General features: G+C 41.1%; 1 protein-coding gene across 1 annotated transcript in view; it reads right to left on the bottom strand.

The window, feature by feature from the left end:
* LOC126470680 (lysosomal acid phosphatase-like) overlaps window positions 1–19,563 on the bottom strand; it is a 156,317-nt gene that overhangs the window by 12,338 nt on the left and 124,416 nt on the right. The window contains exon 5 of the mRNA XM_050098680.1: window positions 76–199. Within this exon, the coding sequence (XP_049954637.1) occupies window positions 76–199 (124 nt within the window). The remainder of the gene's footprint in view (window positions 1–75; window positions 200–19,563) is intronic.

The raw sequence follows: 19,563 nt of genomic DNA, 5'->3' as shown, positions 1-19,563 counted from the left end.
TTTAAAATTATTTTAGAATATCTTACAGAATTATTGCACAGCTGCTAACATAAGTCAGAAAAGCAAAAGACAAACCTCCATTAAGACGTTTCATGGTCTGACTTTCAGAAAACAAAGCCAAACTTCTGGCAGCCAGTGTCCTTAATTTATCTGGATAATAACCAGCAGTCCAAGCAGGAAGCTGCAGTTTACGTTTTTCCTGTAAAAGTTAAAAAACTAACAAGCAACACACTAAGCATTTCATCCTGGGAGAATGCCACAAAAAACAGTGTGCTATCAGTGCCATATAATATTATTCTTAGAAAGTCATAGAAGTCTCGGTCGGGCACACAGTTTTAATCTGCCAGGAAGTTTCATAAAGGAACTTTCTATATCATTTCATTGTTTCTCATATTGAGCCAAAATAGCTTCACAGCATATCAAAACAATCCATTTCTATCATATTCAAGTTACATTCTACAGTTCATTGCATTTTCTTAATTTTTCTCCAGTATTGCTGTCAATTTTTTCCTGTCTCTAGCATTTCTATAGTGTTACATGCGGTTAGTATCCACATTTCCCTTTCCTTGCACCACTTATTGGAAAGCACCATATTAGTTGACATCCAATATCTCCTCATTTCAGTTTTTTCTGAAGTTTTGCTTATTGTGCCTGTTACTGTGAACAGTACCACATGTTTTTGTTCCATGGTTGCAAAGCCAGGAAAACAAGTGTGGCTTTAATATATATTGCTACTGTAAAGGGTGTGTGCATGTTCCATAAATGTTGCCACTTGACATAGCCAGTCTGACAGTCACACCACATACATTTTGTTTAGATCAACTGTATTCCATTTTGATGGAATAAATTGTTTGAAAGATATAAACACTCTTTGAACAACAACAGGCTTACTGTACAAACATTACCAATACTGTTGCCAATTTTAAAATGGCAGAGGTGTCACTGAAATCTAGCATTCTAAAAAGTAAAAGAAACTGTTGTCTGTACATAACTTCACTGAAAACTGGATTGCTCATAAAAACTTCTCTGGATTAATATCTGCTAATTTTTAGCTGCTTTGTGGGAAGCATGAGAAAATAAACAGATATGAAACAATACATTTCTTCACATCCTGTATCTATCCCCTTTGATAATCATGAATGCAGTGATTCTAAAGCAGTTTCCTTGAATAAATGAAACTGACTGCCTCGTCACCATACATGTCATCATATCTACTGTGAAGAATAACAAGAAGTCTAACAGAGTGCTTGGATCATTTCCTGGTTGACACTTGTGTCCACATGGTGAATCATCAAAACTGTGATTAACTGGATGAAAATCATTTTCTTCCCTGTCAAATTTGTGACTAAACTGTAATTTCTTTCTAAGCATTTCACTATCACTTTCAGAGTCTTTGAATTCACATGAACTATCAATTACATCTCTTGTTGAAGCATAGGACTGTGGTTTACACCTGTTAACATTGATAGCTTAGGACTGTTGCTTTCAGAATATGAGTAGTAGTTATCACTTACATCAACATTGAATAATTCATCTCCACCGTCATTCCTCAGTGAAACTATGAAACCTTTCTCATTTTCTTTGTAGAACAGATGATGACAAAAGCCTTTTTTACCAAATCCTGATGAATATTAAAACACGAAATGAAACTAAATGCAGAAAAATGAGATCACAACAGACAAATTACTGGAAGAGAACTCAGTGACCAGAACTGTAAAAAGCTAATGAGGTGTGGAGCAGAAAATCTGCTGTTCATTTAAACTTACCAACAGCACACTGGTACCAGAGTTGTTGCATATCTATACTTCTGATTAGCACTCAGGGATCAGCATGGATGCACAAGTTAAGCCATCAACTGTGCTGAATGAGAACCCAGAGGCCACACTTAAACTCATCAATAGCACCTGGGGAGCAGCGGGGCATAACAAGTTAACTTGTCAATAGCAGTCAAAGGGTTAACCAATCAGCAAGAACTTCACGTGGCTGACTCCATAAATCATATTTAAATTGCCCATTTAGAAAATGCTCCAGCATTTCTTCTTAGTTCCTCAAGTCTTTGTTCTATGTACCTGCTTACGGTGCTGGTATGTATTTTGTCTTGTGTACCTCTGATCCTTCCTAGTAAATGCTGATGGCTCAGGGTGGAAGAAACTATTTTGCAATGTGCACTCCATGCAATTTTATCCATAGCGCAATGGAAGTGAGATCATGGTTGTAATTTAATAACTCATGAGAGTAATTGGTTCCAACCACATGTGTAATGTTTATCACCTTAAAATATGATCACATTAAAACTGATGTGTTCACTACATCTCTCCATACAATATTTTTATTATGCAATCAAATCATCTGCACCCATCTATTATTCTGAACTTCTCATTCTCCAACTACTGGTACCTTACTCTAAACACATCTCCACAAGTTTTCCAATCTTTTGTCATTTTATTCCTGCCTTGGAACACCATTGCTCAACTAGATCCACTCCATATTCAGTGAACCCCCTTGTCAACCCATTGTAACATGCAGCCCTTCATCTTACTCACTTCTTCCATCAACCAGATCTATCAAAACTCCCTCCAAATGTTTCAAAAAATCTACAAGCCAGATAAATCCAGAACACTGGTGTCAATCTATCCACTATTAACAATGATTCCATAGAAGTTTTTTCCTATTCCAAAGGTCTAAATTCAGTCATGCTGGGTTTGTCAAACATCTATACCCCTTCGCAAGATCTGTATAGTGGAAACACTTTCCTTCCATCAACCTCACTGACCAAAATCAAGTGAAATCTAACTCCGAACCTTACCTTTCCGTAATACCTCTGTCCAAGCATTACCTTCTTCCAATCTTACCCAACCAGCTCTGACTACCTTCCAGGAATTCCTTACCTCCAACTTGGTCTGAACTGCATTTCCCAGGTCTCTTCTTGAGAACATAAACCCCTTAGTGGAGGAAAGAACAGTTTCACAATTGTAAAAGAGATTCTGATTTGATTATCAGCCATGCAGACAAAGGTTCTGCCACTATCATGAAGAACTACACTGATTACCTGACAGAAGGTATTGGTCAACTGTCTGATGCTCTCACCTAAAGGCTCAACAACAGTTGTCCCATCCTAGAAGTTCATCATAAACTCTAATACCAACTCAAATTCCTCAGCTGATTCCGGAAACTCCACCTGAGATCATCTCCCTCCTCATCTAAGATATCTCCATGCACAGTCACTTTTTATGTACTTCCTAATATTCATAAATCTAACAATCCTAGATTGTTCCATGGTAATTACTGTGCACCCATAAAAGAAATCTTTGCTCTCGTTGCCCAACACGTCCAATCCACTGACCACAGCTTAATTTTCTATATCAAGGACACAAATCACTTCCTTCATCACTTCTCCAATCCTCACTCTATTATGACCTGGATTCTTGCTTATCACAATGGACATCATCTGCCCACACATCAATGTCCCTCATGCCCATTACATTATCACCACCAAGCAACATCTGGTGAGCTAATATCTGATGGTCTAATATCTCTGGCAGATGTACGTCCATGAAGCTCTTGATAACTTAAGTGATTAATATTGAAATAAGAGGTAATTTAGTTAATATTACATTTTAGACTAGTGCATTTACTTCTTTGCTAAGCTATCTATTGAATGTTTCACTTTTCTGAGCGTATTTAGATCAAAAAGAAAATATTTCATAAAAACTGATAGTCTTTCATTTTGTTTACATTTTAGGTATAAATTTTGTGCGAGTGTAGATCTTTATGTATTTATTTATTTTTTTAGTAGACTGAGCAGTTCAAAGTTAAATTAATTCATGTTGATCATATAGAGTATAGGTAGTTAGTTAATACTTTCGAAAGTAAGTTTAAATGTTCATTTACATTAGCATTTAGTTATGTATTACTACATGCTACAGAACTTCATTGCTCTTGTGCCAAGTTATTCTCTGCTTTTGTGCAAATTTTGTATAAATTTTTCTGTCAAACCATGTGTGACTAATGTGGCAGTTGCCTTAGAAATCTGAAGGAGGGGTGGGGGAAGGGGGGGTGTTCTGTCAAGACTGTAGGTTATGGTTTCATTGGGGCGAATGTAGCAGTGAGGAAACAGGGTATATAATGAGGCCCTTCCATGGTAACGTAGGTTACATAGAAAGGACAGAAAAATTGCTGAACAGGAGGCAAAAATTTGTACCCTTATGGCTGAATTATCAAATGTGAATTTGGAATTATGTAGGCTATGGGGGGAAAAAAGATATTGGGTGCTGGGAAAAGGTAGCAATCAAAAGGCGAAAAAGGGGAACTGCTGAAAAAGCTATAGAAATTAAGTTAGTAAACGAGTTTGGCTTTCTATCTGAAGTAGTGGAGGAAGGGCCTCATCCAGATGTAGTTGAATGTAGGCGGAAGTTGAATATTAGCTTAAAGAAAAATGACAGGTCGGCAACAAATCAGAATAGGAAAAGAAGAATTCTGCTTCTAGGTAGCAGTCATGGGAGGGGTGTAGGCCAGCAGCTTCCAGAGAAATTAGGTGCAGGGTACCAGGTCACAAGTTTTGTGAAACCAAGTACTAGCCTCAGCCAGGTGACAGGAAACTTAGGTCAGCTATGCTGTGACTTTGAAAAAGAAAATAAGGTAATTAGTTGGGGAAGCAGGAAACAGTCTGGCTATGAATCCAAGATATAGTATTAGGAGTGACATGGACAAAATAGGAGCAGAAACTGGGTGCACAAATGTGGGGTTTGTGGAGGTCTTTCAGTGCCACGATTGGCGCTGGGTAAACGTTGTTGTAAGACATGTTAAGACTGAGCTGAACAGGATGCTACAGTCACCAGCAAATGCTCACAAGTGTTGTTCCAGTTGATGCTATTGGTAGGTAGGATACACTATACATGGCCTGCACCCAAATAGGAAGGGGAAAGATAAGTTAGCTCCACTGCTAGCAGATACTGTAAGGGAGGGGGGGGGGGGGCAGTGTCACACAAGGAGTGATCCCTGTGGTTAATGGGACCAGGAAAACCACTTTTTTGGGTTAAAGCCAAAGTCCAGACAGACAAGGACCGAGAAAAAATAATAGAAGAAGTTCCACGTACTCTAAACAGAGATAAAGCTAAGGGTAGTATCAATTTACTTCATCAAAATATCAATGGAATAAAAAATAAAGTAAATAAGTTGTTAGTGTGTTTACATAACCTCAAACATAAGAATGAGATTGATATGCTTTGTCTGCCTCCACACCACACAACTGTGGCAATGGAAAGTGTCAGTATAAATGGGTATAATTTAGCATCTTACACTTGCAGATTTAGCGTGGATAAAGGAGGAGTTGCCATTTACACAAAATGAGGGCACAAGTACAAAACTGTAGAAGTAAGCAAATTTTGTGTCAATCAGCACTGAAGTTTGTGCATGTGAACTACAGGCAGACAATGTAGCGTTGATATTAGCACCAGTGTATGGGTCCCCATTAGGAGATTGGGAGCTATTCATGAAAAGGTTTGACTTCCTATTATGTTGTCTGTCAGACAAAAGGAATAAGTTATTTGATGATTTCAGTGTAAACTTTCTAAACATTTCTGATAGGAAAAGTGAAGTGGAAGTGTTATTAATGACATATAACTTACAAGGGAACCTCCCCATCGCACCCCCCTCAGATTTAGTTATAAGTTGGCACAATGGATAGGCCTTGAAAAACTGAACACAGATCAATCGAGAAAACAGGAAGAAGTTGTGTGGAACTATGAAAAAAATTAGTAAAATATACAAACTGAGTAGTCCAAGTGAAGATAGGCAACATCAACGACTGTGGGAGTCAAGGAGCGCCGTGGTCCCCTGGTTAGCGAGAGCAGCTACAGAACGAGAGGTCCTAGGTTCAAGTCTTCCCTCGAGAGAAATGTTTAATTTTTCATTTTTAGTTTATGTGACAAACTCTTATGTTTTCATCACTTTTTTGGGCGCGATTATCACATCCACAAGAAAACCTAAATCGGGCAAGGTAGAAGAATCTTTTTACCCATTCGCTAAGTGTACAAGTTAGGTGGGTCGACAACATATTCCTGCCATGTGACACACATGCTGTCACCAGTGTCGTATAGAATATATCAGATGTGTTTTCCTGTGGAGGAATCGGTTGACCTATGACCTTGTGATCAAATGTTTTCGGTTCCCATTGGAGAGGCACGTCCTTTCGTCTACTAATCGCACGGTTTTGCAGTGCGGTCGCAAAACACAGACACTAAACTTATTACAGTGAACAGAGACGTCAATGAACAAATGGACAGATCATAACTTTGCGAAAATAAAGAAAGTAAAATTTTCAGTCGATGGAAGACTTGAGCCAAGGACCTCTCATTCCACAGTTACTCACGCTAACCATGGGACCACGGCACTCCTGAGTTTACATTCTCCTTGATGTTGCATATCTTGCGCATGGACTACTCAGTTTGTGTATTTTACTAACTTTTTTCATAGTTCCACACAACTTCTTCCTGTTTTCTTGATTGATCTGTGTTCAGTTTTTCAAGTCCTATCCACTGTGCCAACTTATAGCTAAATCTAAGGGGGGTGCGATGGGGAGGTTCCCTTGTTAAAATCAGTGATCAACTTCCCTTCATGTATATATCAAGACAGTAGCACTCTAATAGATAATGTATTTGTACAGCAAGAGGATGTAAAACTAACACATGCCTTCCCTGTGATAAATGGATTATCAGACCGTGATACACAACTAATTAACTTGCAAAACCTGGCAGGGTGTATAATTCAGAAACCATTAAGTAAAGCTGAAAGTCTGGTCAAGCCGGTACCTATAGGGCACTTCAGAGAGTGTTTAAGAAATGTTAATTGGGGAGATGTATGTAATGAGCCAATTACTAATGACAAATACAACATATTTCTTGATACATTTGTATCACTTTTTGAACACTGTTTTCCCAAAAAAATTACTAAATGTAACATCAAATAGTTTTCAAAGAAACCTTGGATTACTACAGGTATTAAAGTGTCTTCAGAAAGAAAAAGAAAATTGTATGAAACAGTAATAATTAGTAAAGACCCAGAAGTAATTTTATACTATAAAATTATTGTAACATACTTAGAAAAGTTGTCATAAAATAAAAAAAATATGTATATTAGAGATGAAATTAACGACACAGGCAATAAAATCAAATCAATTTTGAATGTTATATGGATATGGTGTCTGTTCTTTCAGACATGTCTGAAAGAACAGACACCATTGATGACCTGCAGCCATCTAGAACGAAACTGGAATTATTTTAATATCTTCAGCTGTTGACGGGCATTGATACATACAACGAGGTCAGGTGAAAATGTGTGCCCCGATGGGGACTCTAACCCGGGATCTCCTGCTTACATGGCAGACGCTCTATCCATCTGAGCCACCGAGGACACAGAGGATAGCGCAACTGCAGGGACTATCTCGCGCACGCTTCCCGCCTCCGACAGTACTGGCCACGACCTCCTCCATCTGTGTGGATGCACACATATTCCCTGAACTCTTACGGGACTTGGTAAGAATGTCTTCCACAAGTAATGAGTGTGTTGGGATGGGACACTGCGAATGTAGTATGTGGACATACAAGGCGAGAATGTGGGTCTCGTGGGAGGCGTGAGCAAAATAGTCCCTGCAGTCATGCTATCCTCTGTGTCCTCAGTGGCTCAGATTGATAGAGCATCTGCCATGTAAGCAGGAGATCCTGAGTTCGAGTCCCAGTTGGGGCACACATTTTCACCTGTCCCCATTGATATGTATCAATGCCCGTCAACAGCTGAAGGTATTAATATACACTCCTGGAAATTGAAATAAGAACACCGTGAATTCATTGTCCCAGGAAGGGGAAACTTTATTGACACATTCCTGGGGTCAGATACATCACATGATCACACTGACAGAACCACAGGCCAATAGACACAGGCAACAGAGTATGCACAATGTCGGCACTAGTACAGTGTATATCCACCTTTCGCAGCAATGCAGGCTGCTATTCTCCCATGGAGACGATCGTAGAGATGCTGGATGTAGTCCTGTGGAACGGCTTGCCATGCCATTTCCACCTGGCGCCTCAGTTGGACCAGCGTTCGTGCTGGACGTGCAGACCGCGTGAGACGACGCTTCATCCACTCCCAAACATGCTCAATGGGGGACAGATCCGGAGATCTTGCTGGCCAGGGTAGTTGACTTACACCTTCTAGAGCACGTTGGGTGGCACGGGATACATGCGGACGTGCATTGTCCTGTTGGAACGGCAAGTTCCCTTGCCGGTCTAGGAATGGTAGAACGATGGGTTCGATGACGGTTTGGATGTACCGTGCACTATTCAGTGTCCCCTCGACGATCACCAGTGGTGTACGGACAGTGTAGGAGATCGCTCCCCACACCATGATGCCGGGTGTTGGCCCTGTGTGCCTCGGTCGTATGCAGTCCTGATTGTGGCGCTCACCTGCACGGCGCCAAACACGCATACAACCATCATTGGCACCAAGGCAGAAGCGATTCTCATCGCTGAAGACGACACGTCTCCATTCGTCACTCCATTCACGCCTGTCGCGACACCACTGGAGGCGGGCTGCACGATGTTGGGGCGTGAGCGGAAGACGGCCTAACGGTGTGCGGGACCGTAGCCCAGCTTCATGGAGACGGTTGCGAATGGTCCTCGCCGATATCCCAGGAGCAACAGTGTCCCTAATTTGCTGGGAAGTGGCGGTGCGGTCCCCTACGGCACTGCGTAGGATCCTACGGTCTTGGCGTGCATCCGTGCGTCGCTGCGGTCCGGTCCCAGGTCGACGGGCACGTGCACCTTCCGCCGACCACTGGCGACAACATCGATGTACTGTGGAGACCTCACGCCCCACGTGTTGAGCAATTCGGCGGTACGTCCACCCGGCCTCCCGCATGCCCACTATACGCCCTCGCTCAAAGTCCGTCAACTGCACATACGGTTCACGTCCACGCTGTCGCGGCATGCTACCAGTGTTAAAGACTGCGATGGAGCTCCGTATGCCACGGCAAACTGGCTGACACTGACGGCGGCGGTGCACAAATGCTGCGCAGCTAGCGCCATTCGACGGCCAACACCGCGGTTCCTGGTGTGTCCGCTGTGCCGTGCATGTGATCATTGCTTGTACAGCCCTCTCGCAGTGTCCGGAGCAAGTATGGTGGGTCTGACACACCGGCGTCAATGTGTTCTTTTTTCCATTTCCAGGAGTGTAATTCCAATATGGAATGTTGTTGGAAGAGAGACAGGAAAGTGACCACTGGGGTAGGTAGTGTTACTATTCAAGAGAATGAGACCATATTAACCAACAGTACACAAGTAGCTAATGTATTTAGCAACCATTTCTTAAGTGTAGGTGAAAACATTGGTGAGAATAGTTCAAAAGAAAAGTCTAAGTAGTACATGGAAGAGTCGGTTTTGAGATATCCTTGTCAGATTAATTTTCATTTAACAATCTCTTGTAAAATAAGGAAAATCATTAAATCTTTGAAAAATAAATGTTCTATTGGAGTAGATGACATCTCTAACAAGATATTAAAACAATTTGGTGCAGTTAAAGTTCATGTCCTGAGTTACATCTGTAATACATCACTAACATAAGGTATTTTCCCAGACAGGTTAAAATATGCCATTGTCAAACCTCTCTACAAAAATAGAGGACACCACGGATGTCAATACCTACCAGCCAGTATCCTTGCCCCCCCCCCCCCCCCCCCCCCGGGAACCATGGACCTTGCTGTTGGTGGGGAGGCTTGTGTGCCTCAACAATACAGATAGCCGTACCGTAGGTGCAACCGCAACGGAGTGGTATCTGTTGAGAGGCCAGACAAACGTGTGGTTCCTGAAGAGGGGCAGCAGCCTTTTCAGTAGTTGCAGGGGCAACAGTCTGGATGATTGACTGATCTGGCCTTGTAAACACTAACCAAAATGGCCTTGCTGTTTTGGTACTGCGAACAGCTGAAAGCAAAGGGAAACTACAGCCGTAATTTTTCCCGAGGGCATGCAGCTTTACTGTATGATTAAATGATGATGGTGTCCTCTTGGGTAAAATATTCCGGAGGTAAAATAGTCCCCCATTTGGATCTCCGGGTGGGGAATACTCAAGAGGACGTTGTTATGAGGAGAAAGAAAACTGGCGTTCTACAGATTGGAGCGTGGAATGTCAGATCCCTCAATCGGGCAGGTAGGTTAGAAAATTTAAAAAGGGAAATGGATAGGTTAAAGTTAGATATAGTGGGAATTAGTGAAGTATGGTGGCAGGAGGAACAAGACTTTTGGTCAGGTGAATACAGGGTTATAAATACAAAATCAAATAGGGGTAATGCAGGAGTAGGTTTAATAATGAATAAAAAAATAGGATTGCGGGTAAGCTACTACAAACAGCATAGTGGATGCATTATTGTGGCCAAGATAGACATGATCCCAACACCTACTACAGTAGTACAAGTTTATATGCCAATTAGCTCTGCAGATGACAAAGAAATTGATGAAATGTATGATGAGATAAAAGACATTATTCAGGTAGTGAAGAGAGACAAAAGTTTAAAGTCATGGGTGACTGGAATTCGAGAGTAGGAAAAGGGAGAGAAGGAAACACAGTAGGTGAACATGGACTGGGGGTAAGAAATGAAAGAGGAAGCCGCCTGGCAGAATTTTGCGCAGAGCATAAGTTAATCATAGTTAACACTTGGTTCAAGAATCATGAAAGAAGGTTGTATACATGGAAGAACCCTGGAGATACTAAAAGGTATCAGATAGATTATATAATGGTAAGACAGAGATTTAGGAACCAGGTTTTAAATTGTAAGACATTTCCAGGGGCAGATGTGGACTCTGACCACAATCTATTGGTTATGAACTATAGATTAAAACTGAAAAAACTGCAAAAAGGTGGGAATTTAAGGAGATGGGACCTGGTTAAACTGAAAGAACCAGAGGTTGTACGGAGTTTCAGAGAGAGCAAAAGGGAACAACTGACAGGAATGAGGGATGAAATAGTGAAGGCAGCAGAGGATCAAATAGTTAAAAAGACGAGGGCTAGTAGAAACCCTTGGGTAACAGAAGAAATATTGAATTTAATTGATGAAAGGAGAAAATGCAAAAATGCAGTAAGTGAAGCAGGCAAAAAGGAATACAAACGTCTCAAAAATGATATCGACAGGAAGTGCAAAATGGCTAAGCAGGGATGGCTAGAGGACAAATGTAAGGATGTAGAGGTTTATCTCACTAGGAGTAAGATAGATAGTGCCTACAGGAAAATTAAAGAGACCTTTGGAGAAAGGAGAACCACTTGCATGAATATCAAGAGCTTTGATGGAAACCCAGTTCTAAGCAAAGAAGGGAAAGCAGAAAGGTGGAAGGAGTATATAGAGGGTCTATACAAGGGTGATGTACTCGAAGACGATATTATGGAAATGGAAGAGGATGTAGATGAAGATGAAATGGGAGATATGATACTGCATGAAGAGTTTGACAGCTCACTGAAGGACCTGAGTCGAAACAAGGCCCCCGGAGTAGACAACATTCCATTAGAACTACTGACAGCCTTGGGAGAGCCAGTCCTGACAAAACTCTACCATCTGGTGAGCAAGATTTATGAGACAGGCAAAATACCGTCAGACTTCAAGAAGAATATAATAATTCCAATCCCAAAGAAAGCAGGTGTTGACAGATGTGAAAATCACCAAACTATCAGTTTAATAAGCCACAGCTGCAAAATACTAATGAGAATTCTTTACAGACGAATGGAAAAACTGATAGAAGCTGACCTTGGGGAAGATCAGTTTGGATTCCGTAGAAATGTTGGAACACGTGAGGCAACACTGACCCTACGACTTATCTTAGAAGAAAGATTAAGGAAAGGCAAACCTACGTTTCTAGCATTTGTAGACTTAGAGAAAGCTTTTGACAATGTTGATTGGAATACTCTCTTTCAAATTCTGAAGGTGGTAGGGGCAAAATACAGGGAGCGAAAGCTATTTACAACTTGTACAGAAACCAGATGGCAGTTATTAGAGTTGAGGGGTATGAAAGGGAAGCAGTGGTTGGGAAGGGAGTGAGACAGGGTTGTGGCCTAGCCCCGATGTTATTCAATCTGTATATTGAGCAAGCAATAAAGGAAACAAAAGAAAAGTTCGGAGTAGGTATTAAAATCCATGGAGAAGAAATAAAAACTTTGAGGTTCGCCAATGACATTGTAATTCTCTCAGAGACCGCAAAGGACTTGGAAGAGCAGTTGAACGGAATGGACAGTGTCTTGAAAGGAGGGTATAAGATGAACATCAACAAAAGCAAAACGAGGATAATGGAATGTAGTCGAATTAAGTTGGATGATGCTGAGGGTATTAGATTAGGAAATGAGACACTTAAAGTAGTAAAGGAGTTTTGCTATTTGGGGAGCAAAATAACTGATGATGGTCGAAGCAGAGAGGATATAAAATGTAGACTGGCAATGGCAAGGAAAGTGTTTCTGAAGAAGAGAAATTTGTTAACATCGAGTATAGATTTAAGTGTCAAGAAGTCGTTTCTGAAAGTATTTGTATGGAGTGTAGCCATGTATGGAAGTGAAACGTGGATGATAAATAGTTTAGACAAAAAGAGAATAGAAGCTTTAGAAATGTGGTGCTACAGAAGAATGCTGAAGATTAGATGGGTAGATCACAGAACTAATGAGAAGGTATTGAATAGAATTGGGGAGAAGAGGAGCTTGTGGCACAACTTGACTAGAAGAAGGGATCAGTTGGTAGGACATGTTCTGAGACATCGAGGGATCACCAATTTAGTATTGGAGGGCAGCGTGGAGGGTAAAAATCGTAGAGGGAGACCAAGAGATGAACACACTAAGCAGATTCAGAAGGATGTAGATTGCAGTAGGTACTGGGAGATGAAGAAGCTTGCACAGGATAGAGTAGCATGGAGAGCTGCATCAAACCAGTCTCAGGACTGAAGGCGACGACAACAACAACAACATCCTTGCCTACAGCATTTTCAAAAATTGACGAGAAAGGTATGTACACAAGAGTGGTCAGCCATCTCAACAGTAATAGGATACTTAGTAAATCACAATTTGTATTTCAAAAATGCTGTTCTACTGAAACAGCAATATACAGTTTCACTGCCCACATAACAGAGTCTTTAAGTAGTAAAATGTCACCAACAGGAATATTCTGTGACTTATCCAAAGCATTTTATTGTGTGAACCATGACATTATGTTACAGCAATTACAATTCTACAGCATAAATGGAACAGCATATGAGTGGTTTAAGTCATATCTACAAACCAGGAAGCAAAAAGTTTCTTTATATGGATTAATTGACTTAAGGAGGGTTTGACCATGGGTCCCCTTCTGTTCTTGATGTATGTGAATTACCTCCTTTCTTCTCTGAAACAAGGAGCTAAATTGACACTGTTTGCTGATGATACAAGCATCATTATTAATCCATTAAAAAAATAAAACTCCAATAGAAAATGATACAAACAATTTCTTTGGAAAAGTTAGTGATTGGTTTTCTGCGAATGGGTTTGCTCTGAACTTTGAAAAAACACAGTACATCCTATTTTCTACTGCAAGGAGTACAGTTTCTTCAATAAATATAACACATCATTAGAAGTCACTAGCCAAGGTGGAGCAGACTAACTTTTTGATTGTAGATACAGATGAGAATCTTAATTTAAAAATTCATATTTTGGATCTCCTGAAGTGACTAGGTTCAGCAACTATTGTAATCACAATAATTGCTAATTTTGAGGATACAGAAATTAGCGAGCTAACATAATATGCATACTTTCACTCGCTGACATCATACGGAATAATATTTTGGGGTAACTCAACACTTAGGCAAAAAGTGTTCACTGCTCTAACAAAAGTGTTTGGAATAATGTGTGGGGCTCATAGTCACACATCTTGTCAGCATCTGTTTAAAAGGTTAGGAATTCTTACAACAGCCTCACAGTACATTTACTCAGTAGTAATATTTGTTTTCAAGAACATGGACCAGTTTAAAAACAACAGTGACATTCATGATTATAATACCAGAAGAAAGAAAGACTGACACTATCCTCTACGTAAACTGTCTTTGGCACAGAAAGGGGTAAAATATGCTACTGTAAACCTTTTGATAAATTACCAGGTGAAATAAAATGTCTGACAGACAACAGTAATAGTTTCAAAAATAAATTGAAATCATATAGGTATAATTGATGCATTTTGTTCCATTTAATGGAATGGGGTTATTTAAAAAAATTTTAAGATTTTTCCTTTTTTACACTACTGGCCATTAAAATTGCTACACCACGAAGATTATGGGCTACAAACATGAAATTTAACTGACAGGGAGAAGATGCTGTGATATGCAAATGATTAGCTTTTTAGAGCATTCACACAAGGTTGGCGCCAGTGGCGACACCTACAACGTGCTGACATGAAGAAAGTTTCCAACTGATTTCTCATACACAAAAAGCAGTTGACCAGCATTGCCTGGTAAAACATTGTTGTGATGCCTCGTGTAAGGAGGAGAAATGTGTACCATCACGTTTCCGACTCTGTCAAAGGTCGGATTGTAGCCTATTGCGATTGCGGTTTATCGTATCGTGACACTGCTGCTCGTGTTGGTCGAGATCCAATTACTGTTAGCAGAATATGGAATCTGTGGGTTCAGGAAGGTAATACGGAATGTTGTGCTGGATCCCAATGGCCTTGTGTCAATAGCAGTCGAGTTGACAGGCATCTTATCTGCATGGCTGTAACGGATCGTGCAGCCATGTCTCAATCCCTGAGTCAACAGATGGGGACGTTTGCAACACAACAAGCATCTGCATGAACAGTTTGACGACGTTTGCAGCAGCATGGACTATCAGCTCGGAGACCATTGCTACAGTTACCCTTGACACTACATCACAGACAGGAGCGCCTGCGATGGTGTACTCAATGATGAACCTGGGTGCACGAATGGCAAAACATCATTTTTTCGGATGAATCCAGGTTTTGTTTACAGCATCATGACGGTCGCATCCATGTTTGGCAACATTGTGGTGAACACACATTGGAAGCGTGTATTCATCATTGCCATACTGGCGTGTCACCTGGCGTGACGGTATGGGGTGACAATGGTTACACGTCTCCGCCACCTCTTGTTTGCATTGACGGCACTTTGAACAGTGGACATTACATTTCAGATGTGTTACGACCCGTGGCTCTACCCTTAATTCAATGCCTGTGAAACTCTACATTTCAACAGGATAATGCATGACCGCATGTTGCAAGTCCTGTACGGTCCTTTCTGGATACAGAAAATGTTCGACTGCTGCCCTAGCCAGCACATTCTCCAGATCTCTCACCAATTGAAAATGTCTGGTCAATGGTGGCCGAGCAACTGGCTCGTCACGATATGCCAGTCACTACTCTTGATGAACTGTGGTATCGTGTTGAAGCTGCATGGGCAGCTATACCTGTACACGCCATCCAAGCTCTGTTTGACTCAATGCCCAGGCATATCAAGGCCATTATTACGGCCAGAGGTGGATGTTCTGGGTACTGATTTCTGAGGATCTATGCACCCAAACTGCATGAAAATGTACTCACATGTCAGTTCTATTACATTTGTCCCCACACACACACACACACACACACACACACACACACACACACACACACACACACACACACACACACACACACACACTTGTTTTCCTTTGAGAGGAAGATTTAAAAACAAATCTGTGGCACAGCCATGGCATACACATAGTACTCTCACATTTCAGCCTGTTCATGGCCATCTACAGGAAATGTTCCTAATCTCGCATTTTTTTTTTTTTTTTTTTTCTGGGATGTAAAATGATCAAGATCATGAAGTGCCCAAATCATTACTTAAAATGGGTTGTTTCCTAGGGACAACACTCCATGGTTCTGGCAGTCAGTTGACACATAGGAGCCTAAATGACATTAGTAGGATGAGAAAACTATAATGGAGAATGACATTTAACATGGGATGCTAGTTAAAAAGCAACGAACATGGTAGAAAGGTAAAATGAACAATTACAATGACATTCCTTCTTTAACAGGCCATTTGATGAGAGTTTCTAGATCAACCTGTGTTCATGATCAAAAAATTAAATCTCCTTTGTCAAGCTGCCACAGTAAGTAAAGAGTAGAATACATTCTAGAGCCTGTGCTGTATCTGCTATAACCTTGTATAGCTCAGATGGCAAACTCACATTAAAGTGTAAGGGGTTAAAAAAATGATGTTGGGTTAGAAAGCAGGGTGCCATCAGTGTTTTATTAGAGTGAGAGCAAAGAGGTGCAGGATCACTGCATAACAGATGATGACGACTGAGAAAGACAGAGCCCTGTATATAGTCTCGCTCCCCCACAGAAATGAGCACTGTATGTGCAAGAGGGATAAAATGTTCCTACATATAGCAATGCTGAGATCATCCATAGGGACAGAACTGCTAGAAAGCCTGGTAGTAGAGTTGCAGCCTAGTAGCAGCAGGAGCCGCCTCATTTCCTGACCTGTGTCCAGGGACGCATGTAAGAAATACATTAGTGCCAGCATCAGTAAGTGAAGGCATTCATGGATCCACTCCACTAAAGGGAGGTGTGTGTACATCACACTAAGGCTCTGGAGAGCACCAAGGAATCAGAGCATGTAACAGACTCAGAGATTCCATGTCCATGAATGTACAAGATGGCCTGATAAAGGGTAAACAGCTCTGCAGTAAAAATTAAACACAGATCTAAAAGACAATATCTGAAAACTTCTTTACCCATAACGAAAGAGCATCCCATACCATGATCATCCTTAAGGCCATTGGTGTAAATGAAGGTGGCCTCCCAGAACTACATACAAAGGTCCAGAAATGTAAAACAAATTACTGTAGCCAGGGTAGTGTTCTTTAGTATTGAAGTAAGTTCAAGATGGGCACAGACCTCTGCATGGAGCCAAGGAGAGGAAAGACTCTTACCTCACAGAAACATAGCACATAATGCAAGATGGAACTTTCGAATGATATAAAAGTGAAATCTCGGGGGCAACAAGGGAGTAGAGCTAGTGTCATATTGCCAGTCAAGGGAGTCATTAATGAGGGAAGCATAAGATGGATAGGTGGACACCAAGGAGAATTGGCAAGTATATTTGCAGAGGATATATCAGAATGACAGTGGTAATTTGGCAGCTCCCGGATAGAGGCTCATGACTGAACTGGTGGGGAACACACCAGTAACCAAGTCGATTCTGCAGTGATGAATCATGTTAAGGCTGCATAAAATGAATGGTCATGCAGATGAATGTAAGATCCATCCATAGTCCAGCTTCGATCAGACTAAGGATTGATACAAATGAAGAACAGTCTGGTCCACTCCCCATGACGTGCCTCTTGGAAACTGCACAACATGCAGAAATTGGACAGAGTGAGATGCCAAACAGGACTTAAGAGAGCACCAACATAGTTTTCTGTCAGCTGTTAACACCAACCATTTCATGGTTTCAATGAAAAGGAGTGCAGTGGTACCAAGATGTAAGTATGCTAACAGAAATTCCTTTTGCCAACAAAAATTCTTATGGATAGTTTGTTTAGAGGAAAAGAACATAAGAAAGCTGTGTTTTGCAGAAGGAGAGGTCCAAGTGTGACAATGAATGTGTCAAATTTGAAAGAAATGTGGATTCGACTATGTTGAAGGAAATAATATTAAACTGATTCAGAATATCTGTCATGAGTGTGCATCCTTCCACAGGTTCTGAGAGGGTCCTATATAGGATGGTAGGTCACAGAGCAGCCAGAAAATTGTTGAGAGCTTGGTGATAAGTTGTAGTATATATGCCCTTGTGAGAATAAATGATGGGCAAATGTAGGTGTTGCAAAGAGAAAATGTAACACCAATGAAGGGAGATACAAACAGCAACAACTTGCAATTACATGTTCTACAGAATGATATGGCTATGGACATCCAACTGGATGAGCATCATTACACCACACAGAGCTGGACTGCCCTCCTGAGAGGAAGATTGTAACATACTGGGGTAAAGTGTGGAAGATTGAAGCAGTCTTGAGGCTGTATTTTTGTTTCTCACAGGCAAATAACAGCTGGGGATTGTGAACATGGTAGAACTGCAGGTCTGTCCTATGCAACCTGATGCCCTGTACATTACATTGAAGGATAGCCATATTTAAGGATGAGATATGGGAGCTGCGTTAGGGATGATCATCTTGGCAGTTTCAAAGTATCTTGTTCCATACACATTGAACTTTAGGGTTCAGAAGCAGGAAGATCCTACTCCATTATTTCTTCTGAGGTAGGAGTTTCCTCCCCTGGTCAGTCAGCTGTCTCTGATGTAGAGGATTTGCTGGCAATCCACACTGGTAAAGTGGAGTTGGTCAGAGCAATGTCTTTGCATGGTGTTGATGTTGGAGGAGGGTCTCCAAGTTGTGAAAGGGGAAGACCTTACCCTTTATTTGTCTTCTTAGTTGCTTTGCGTTTGATGGATGAGGAGCCAGACATTTGCTGACCAGAGGTAAGCAGCAAATATTCTTAGGACCATTCTCTCCATATGAGCTGCAAGAGACTTCCTGTGATATTATGAAAATACATAGGTAGTAGATGAGGATGTTGCTTTAGTGTTCAAGGATTCTGCAAGTGTGATGTTGAGTTGCAGATCACAGATCTGTGTGGCCACACCCTTTATTGATCATGGTGCAGTTACAATAGTGCTGTAATTGCCAGATAATTGTACATAAGGCTTTTGGATGACAATATTTTCTGGGCAACAGTAAGTGAAACCTTTCTCTCATCCAGATCTCCTGTATAGCCTGCTTATGAAGGACGAAGTCGTATCATGTCCTGTGTATTTAATTCAGTGGAGAGAGGATGTGCAATCTCCCTCAAGTGCATTTCTATAACAATTTATGTATATGGCTGTATTTTTATAGGACATGTAAGTCTGTCTTAAGTGTTGACACTGGTAGCAATGCATCAGGTTTCATATACAGCATCTTATGTTGATGGTATTACATGCTACCTCTATCTTTAGTCAGAGTCCATACAACAAAATGTAAGGAATAGGGTACAGGCAGGCTCCGAGTCAGTTTCTATCCTCTTCTAAACTTGATGTACAGCTTTTATGCCCGGATCAGAAAGGTAACTACAGATATTACCCATGATCATGCCATCAAGCAGTAGGGTGGTAATAAGTCCATGTGTGTAATTCACTGTGCAATATGCTCTACACAGATGAGGTATCCACAGAGGAGCATCAACAATTTTTTGCATGTGAACTCCACTGTCTTGATCAGCAGGGTTCCAATATGTAGATGAGAAGATGACTTAAGAGGGTTTGCAGTTTCTTTCTTCCATGCATACAAATTCCCTGGACTAGAAAAGAAAGAGACAACAGCATGGAATTAATAACAGGACAGGCTTGCAGTATGGAAAAAGAAGCACTACTGCATGGGCTGAGGGCCCATGCTCACCATCGAGTATTCACAATAAGAGTTGTGAGCCCTCAGGGGAGAACCCTCTTGTCTGTTTCATCTTCATTGATGATATGTTCA

The sequence above is a fragment of the Schistocerca serialis genome, chromosome 3 (assembly GCF_023864345.2).
Source record: "Schistocerca serialis cubense isolate TAMUIC-IGC-003099 chromosome 3, iqSchSeri2.2, whole genome shotgun sequence".
NCBI lineage: Eukaryota > Metazoa > Arthropoda > Insecta > Orthoptera > Acrididae > Schistocerca > Schistocerca serialis.
This window is presented reverse-complemented; position numbering and strand designations above follow the sequence as displayed.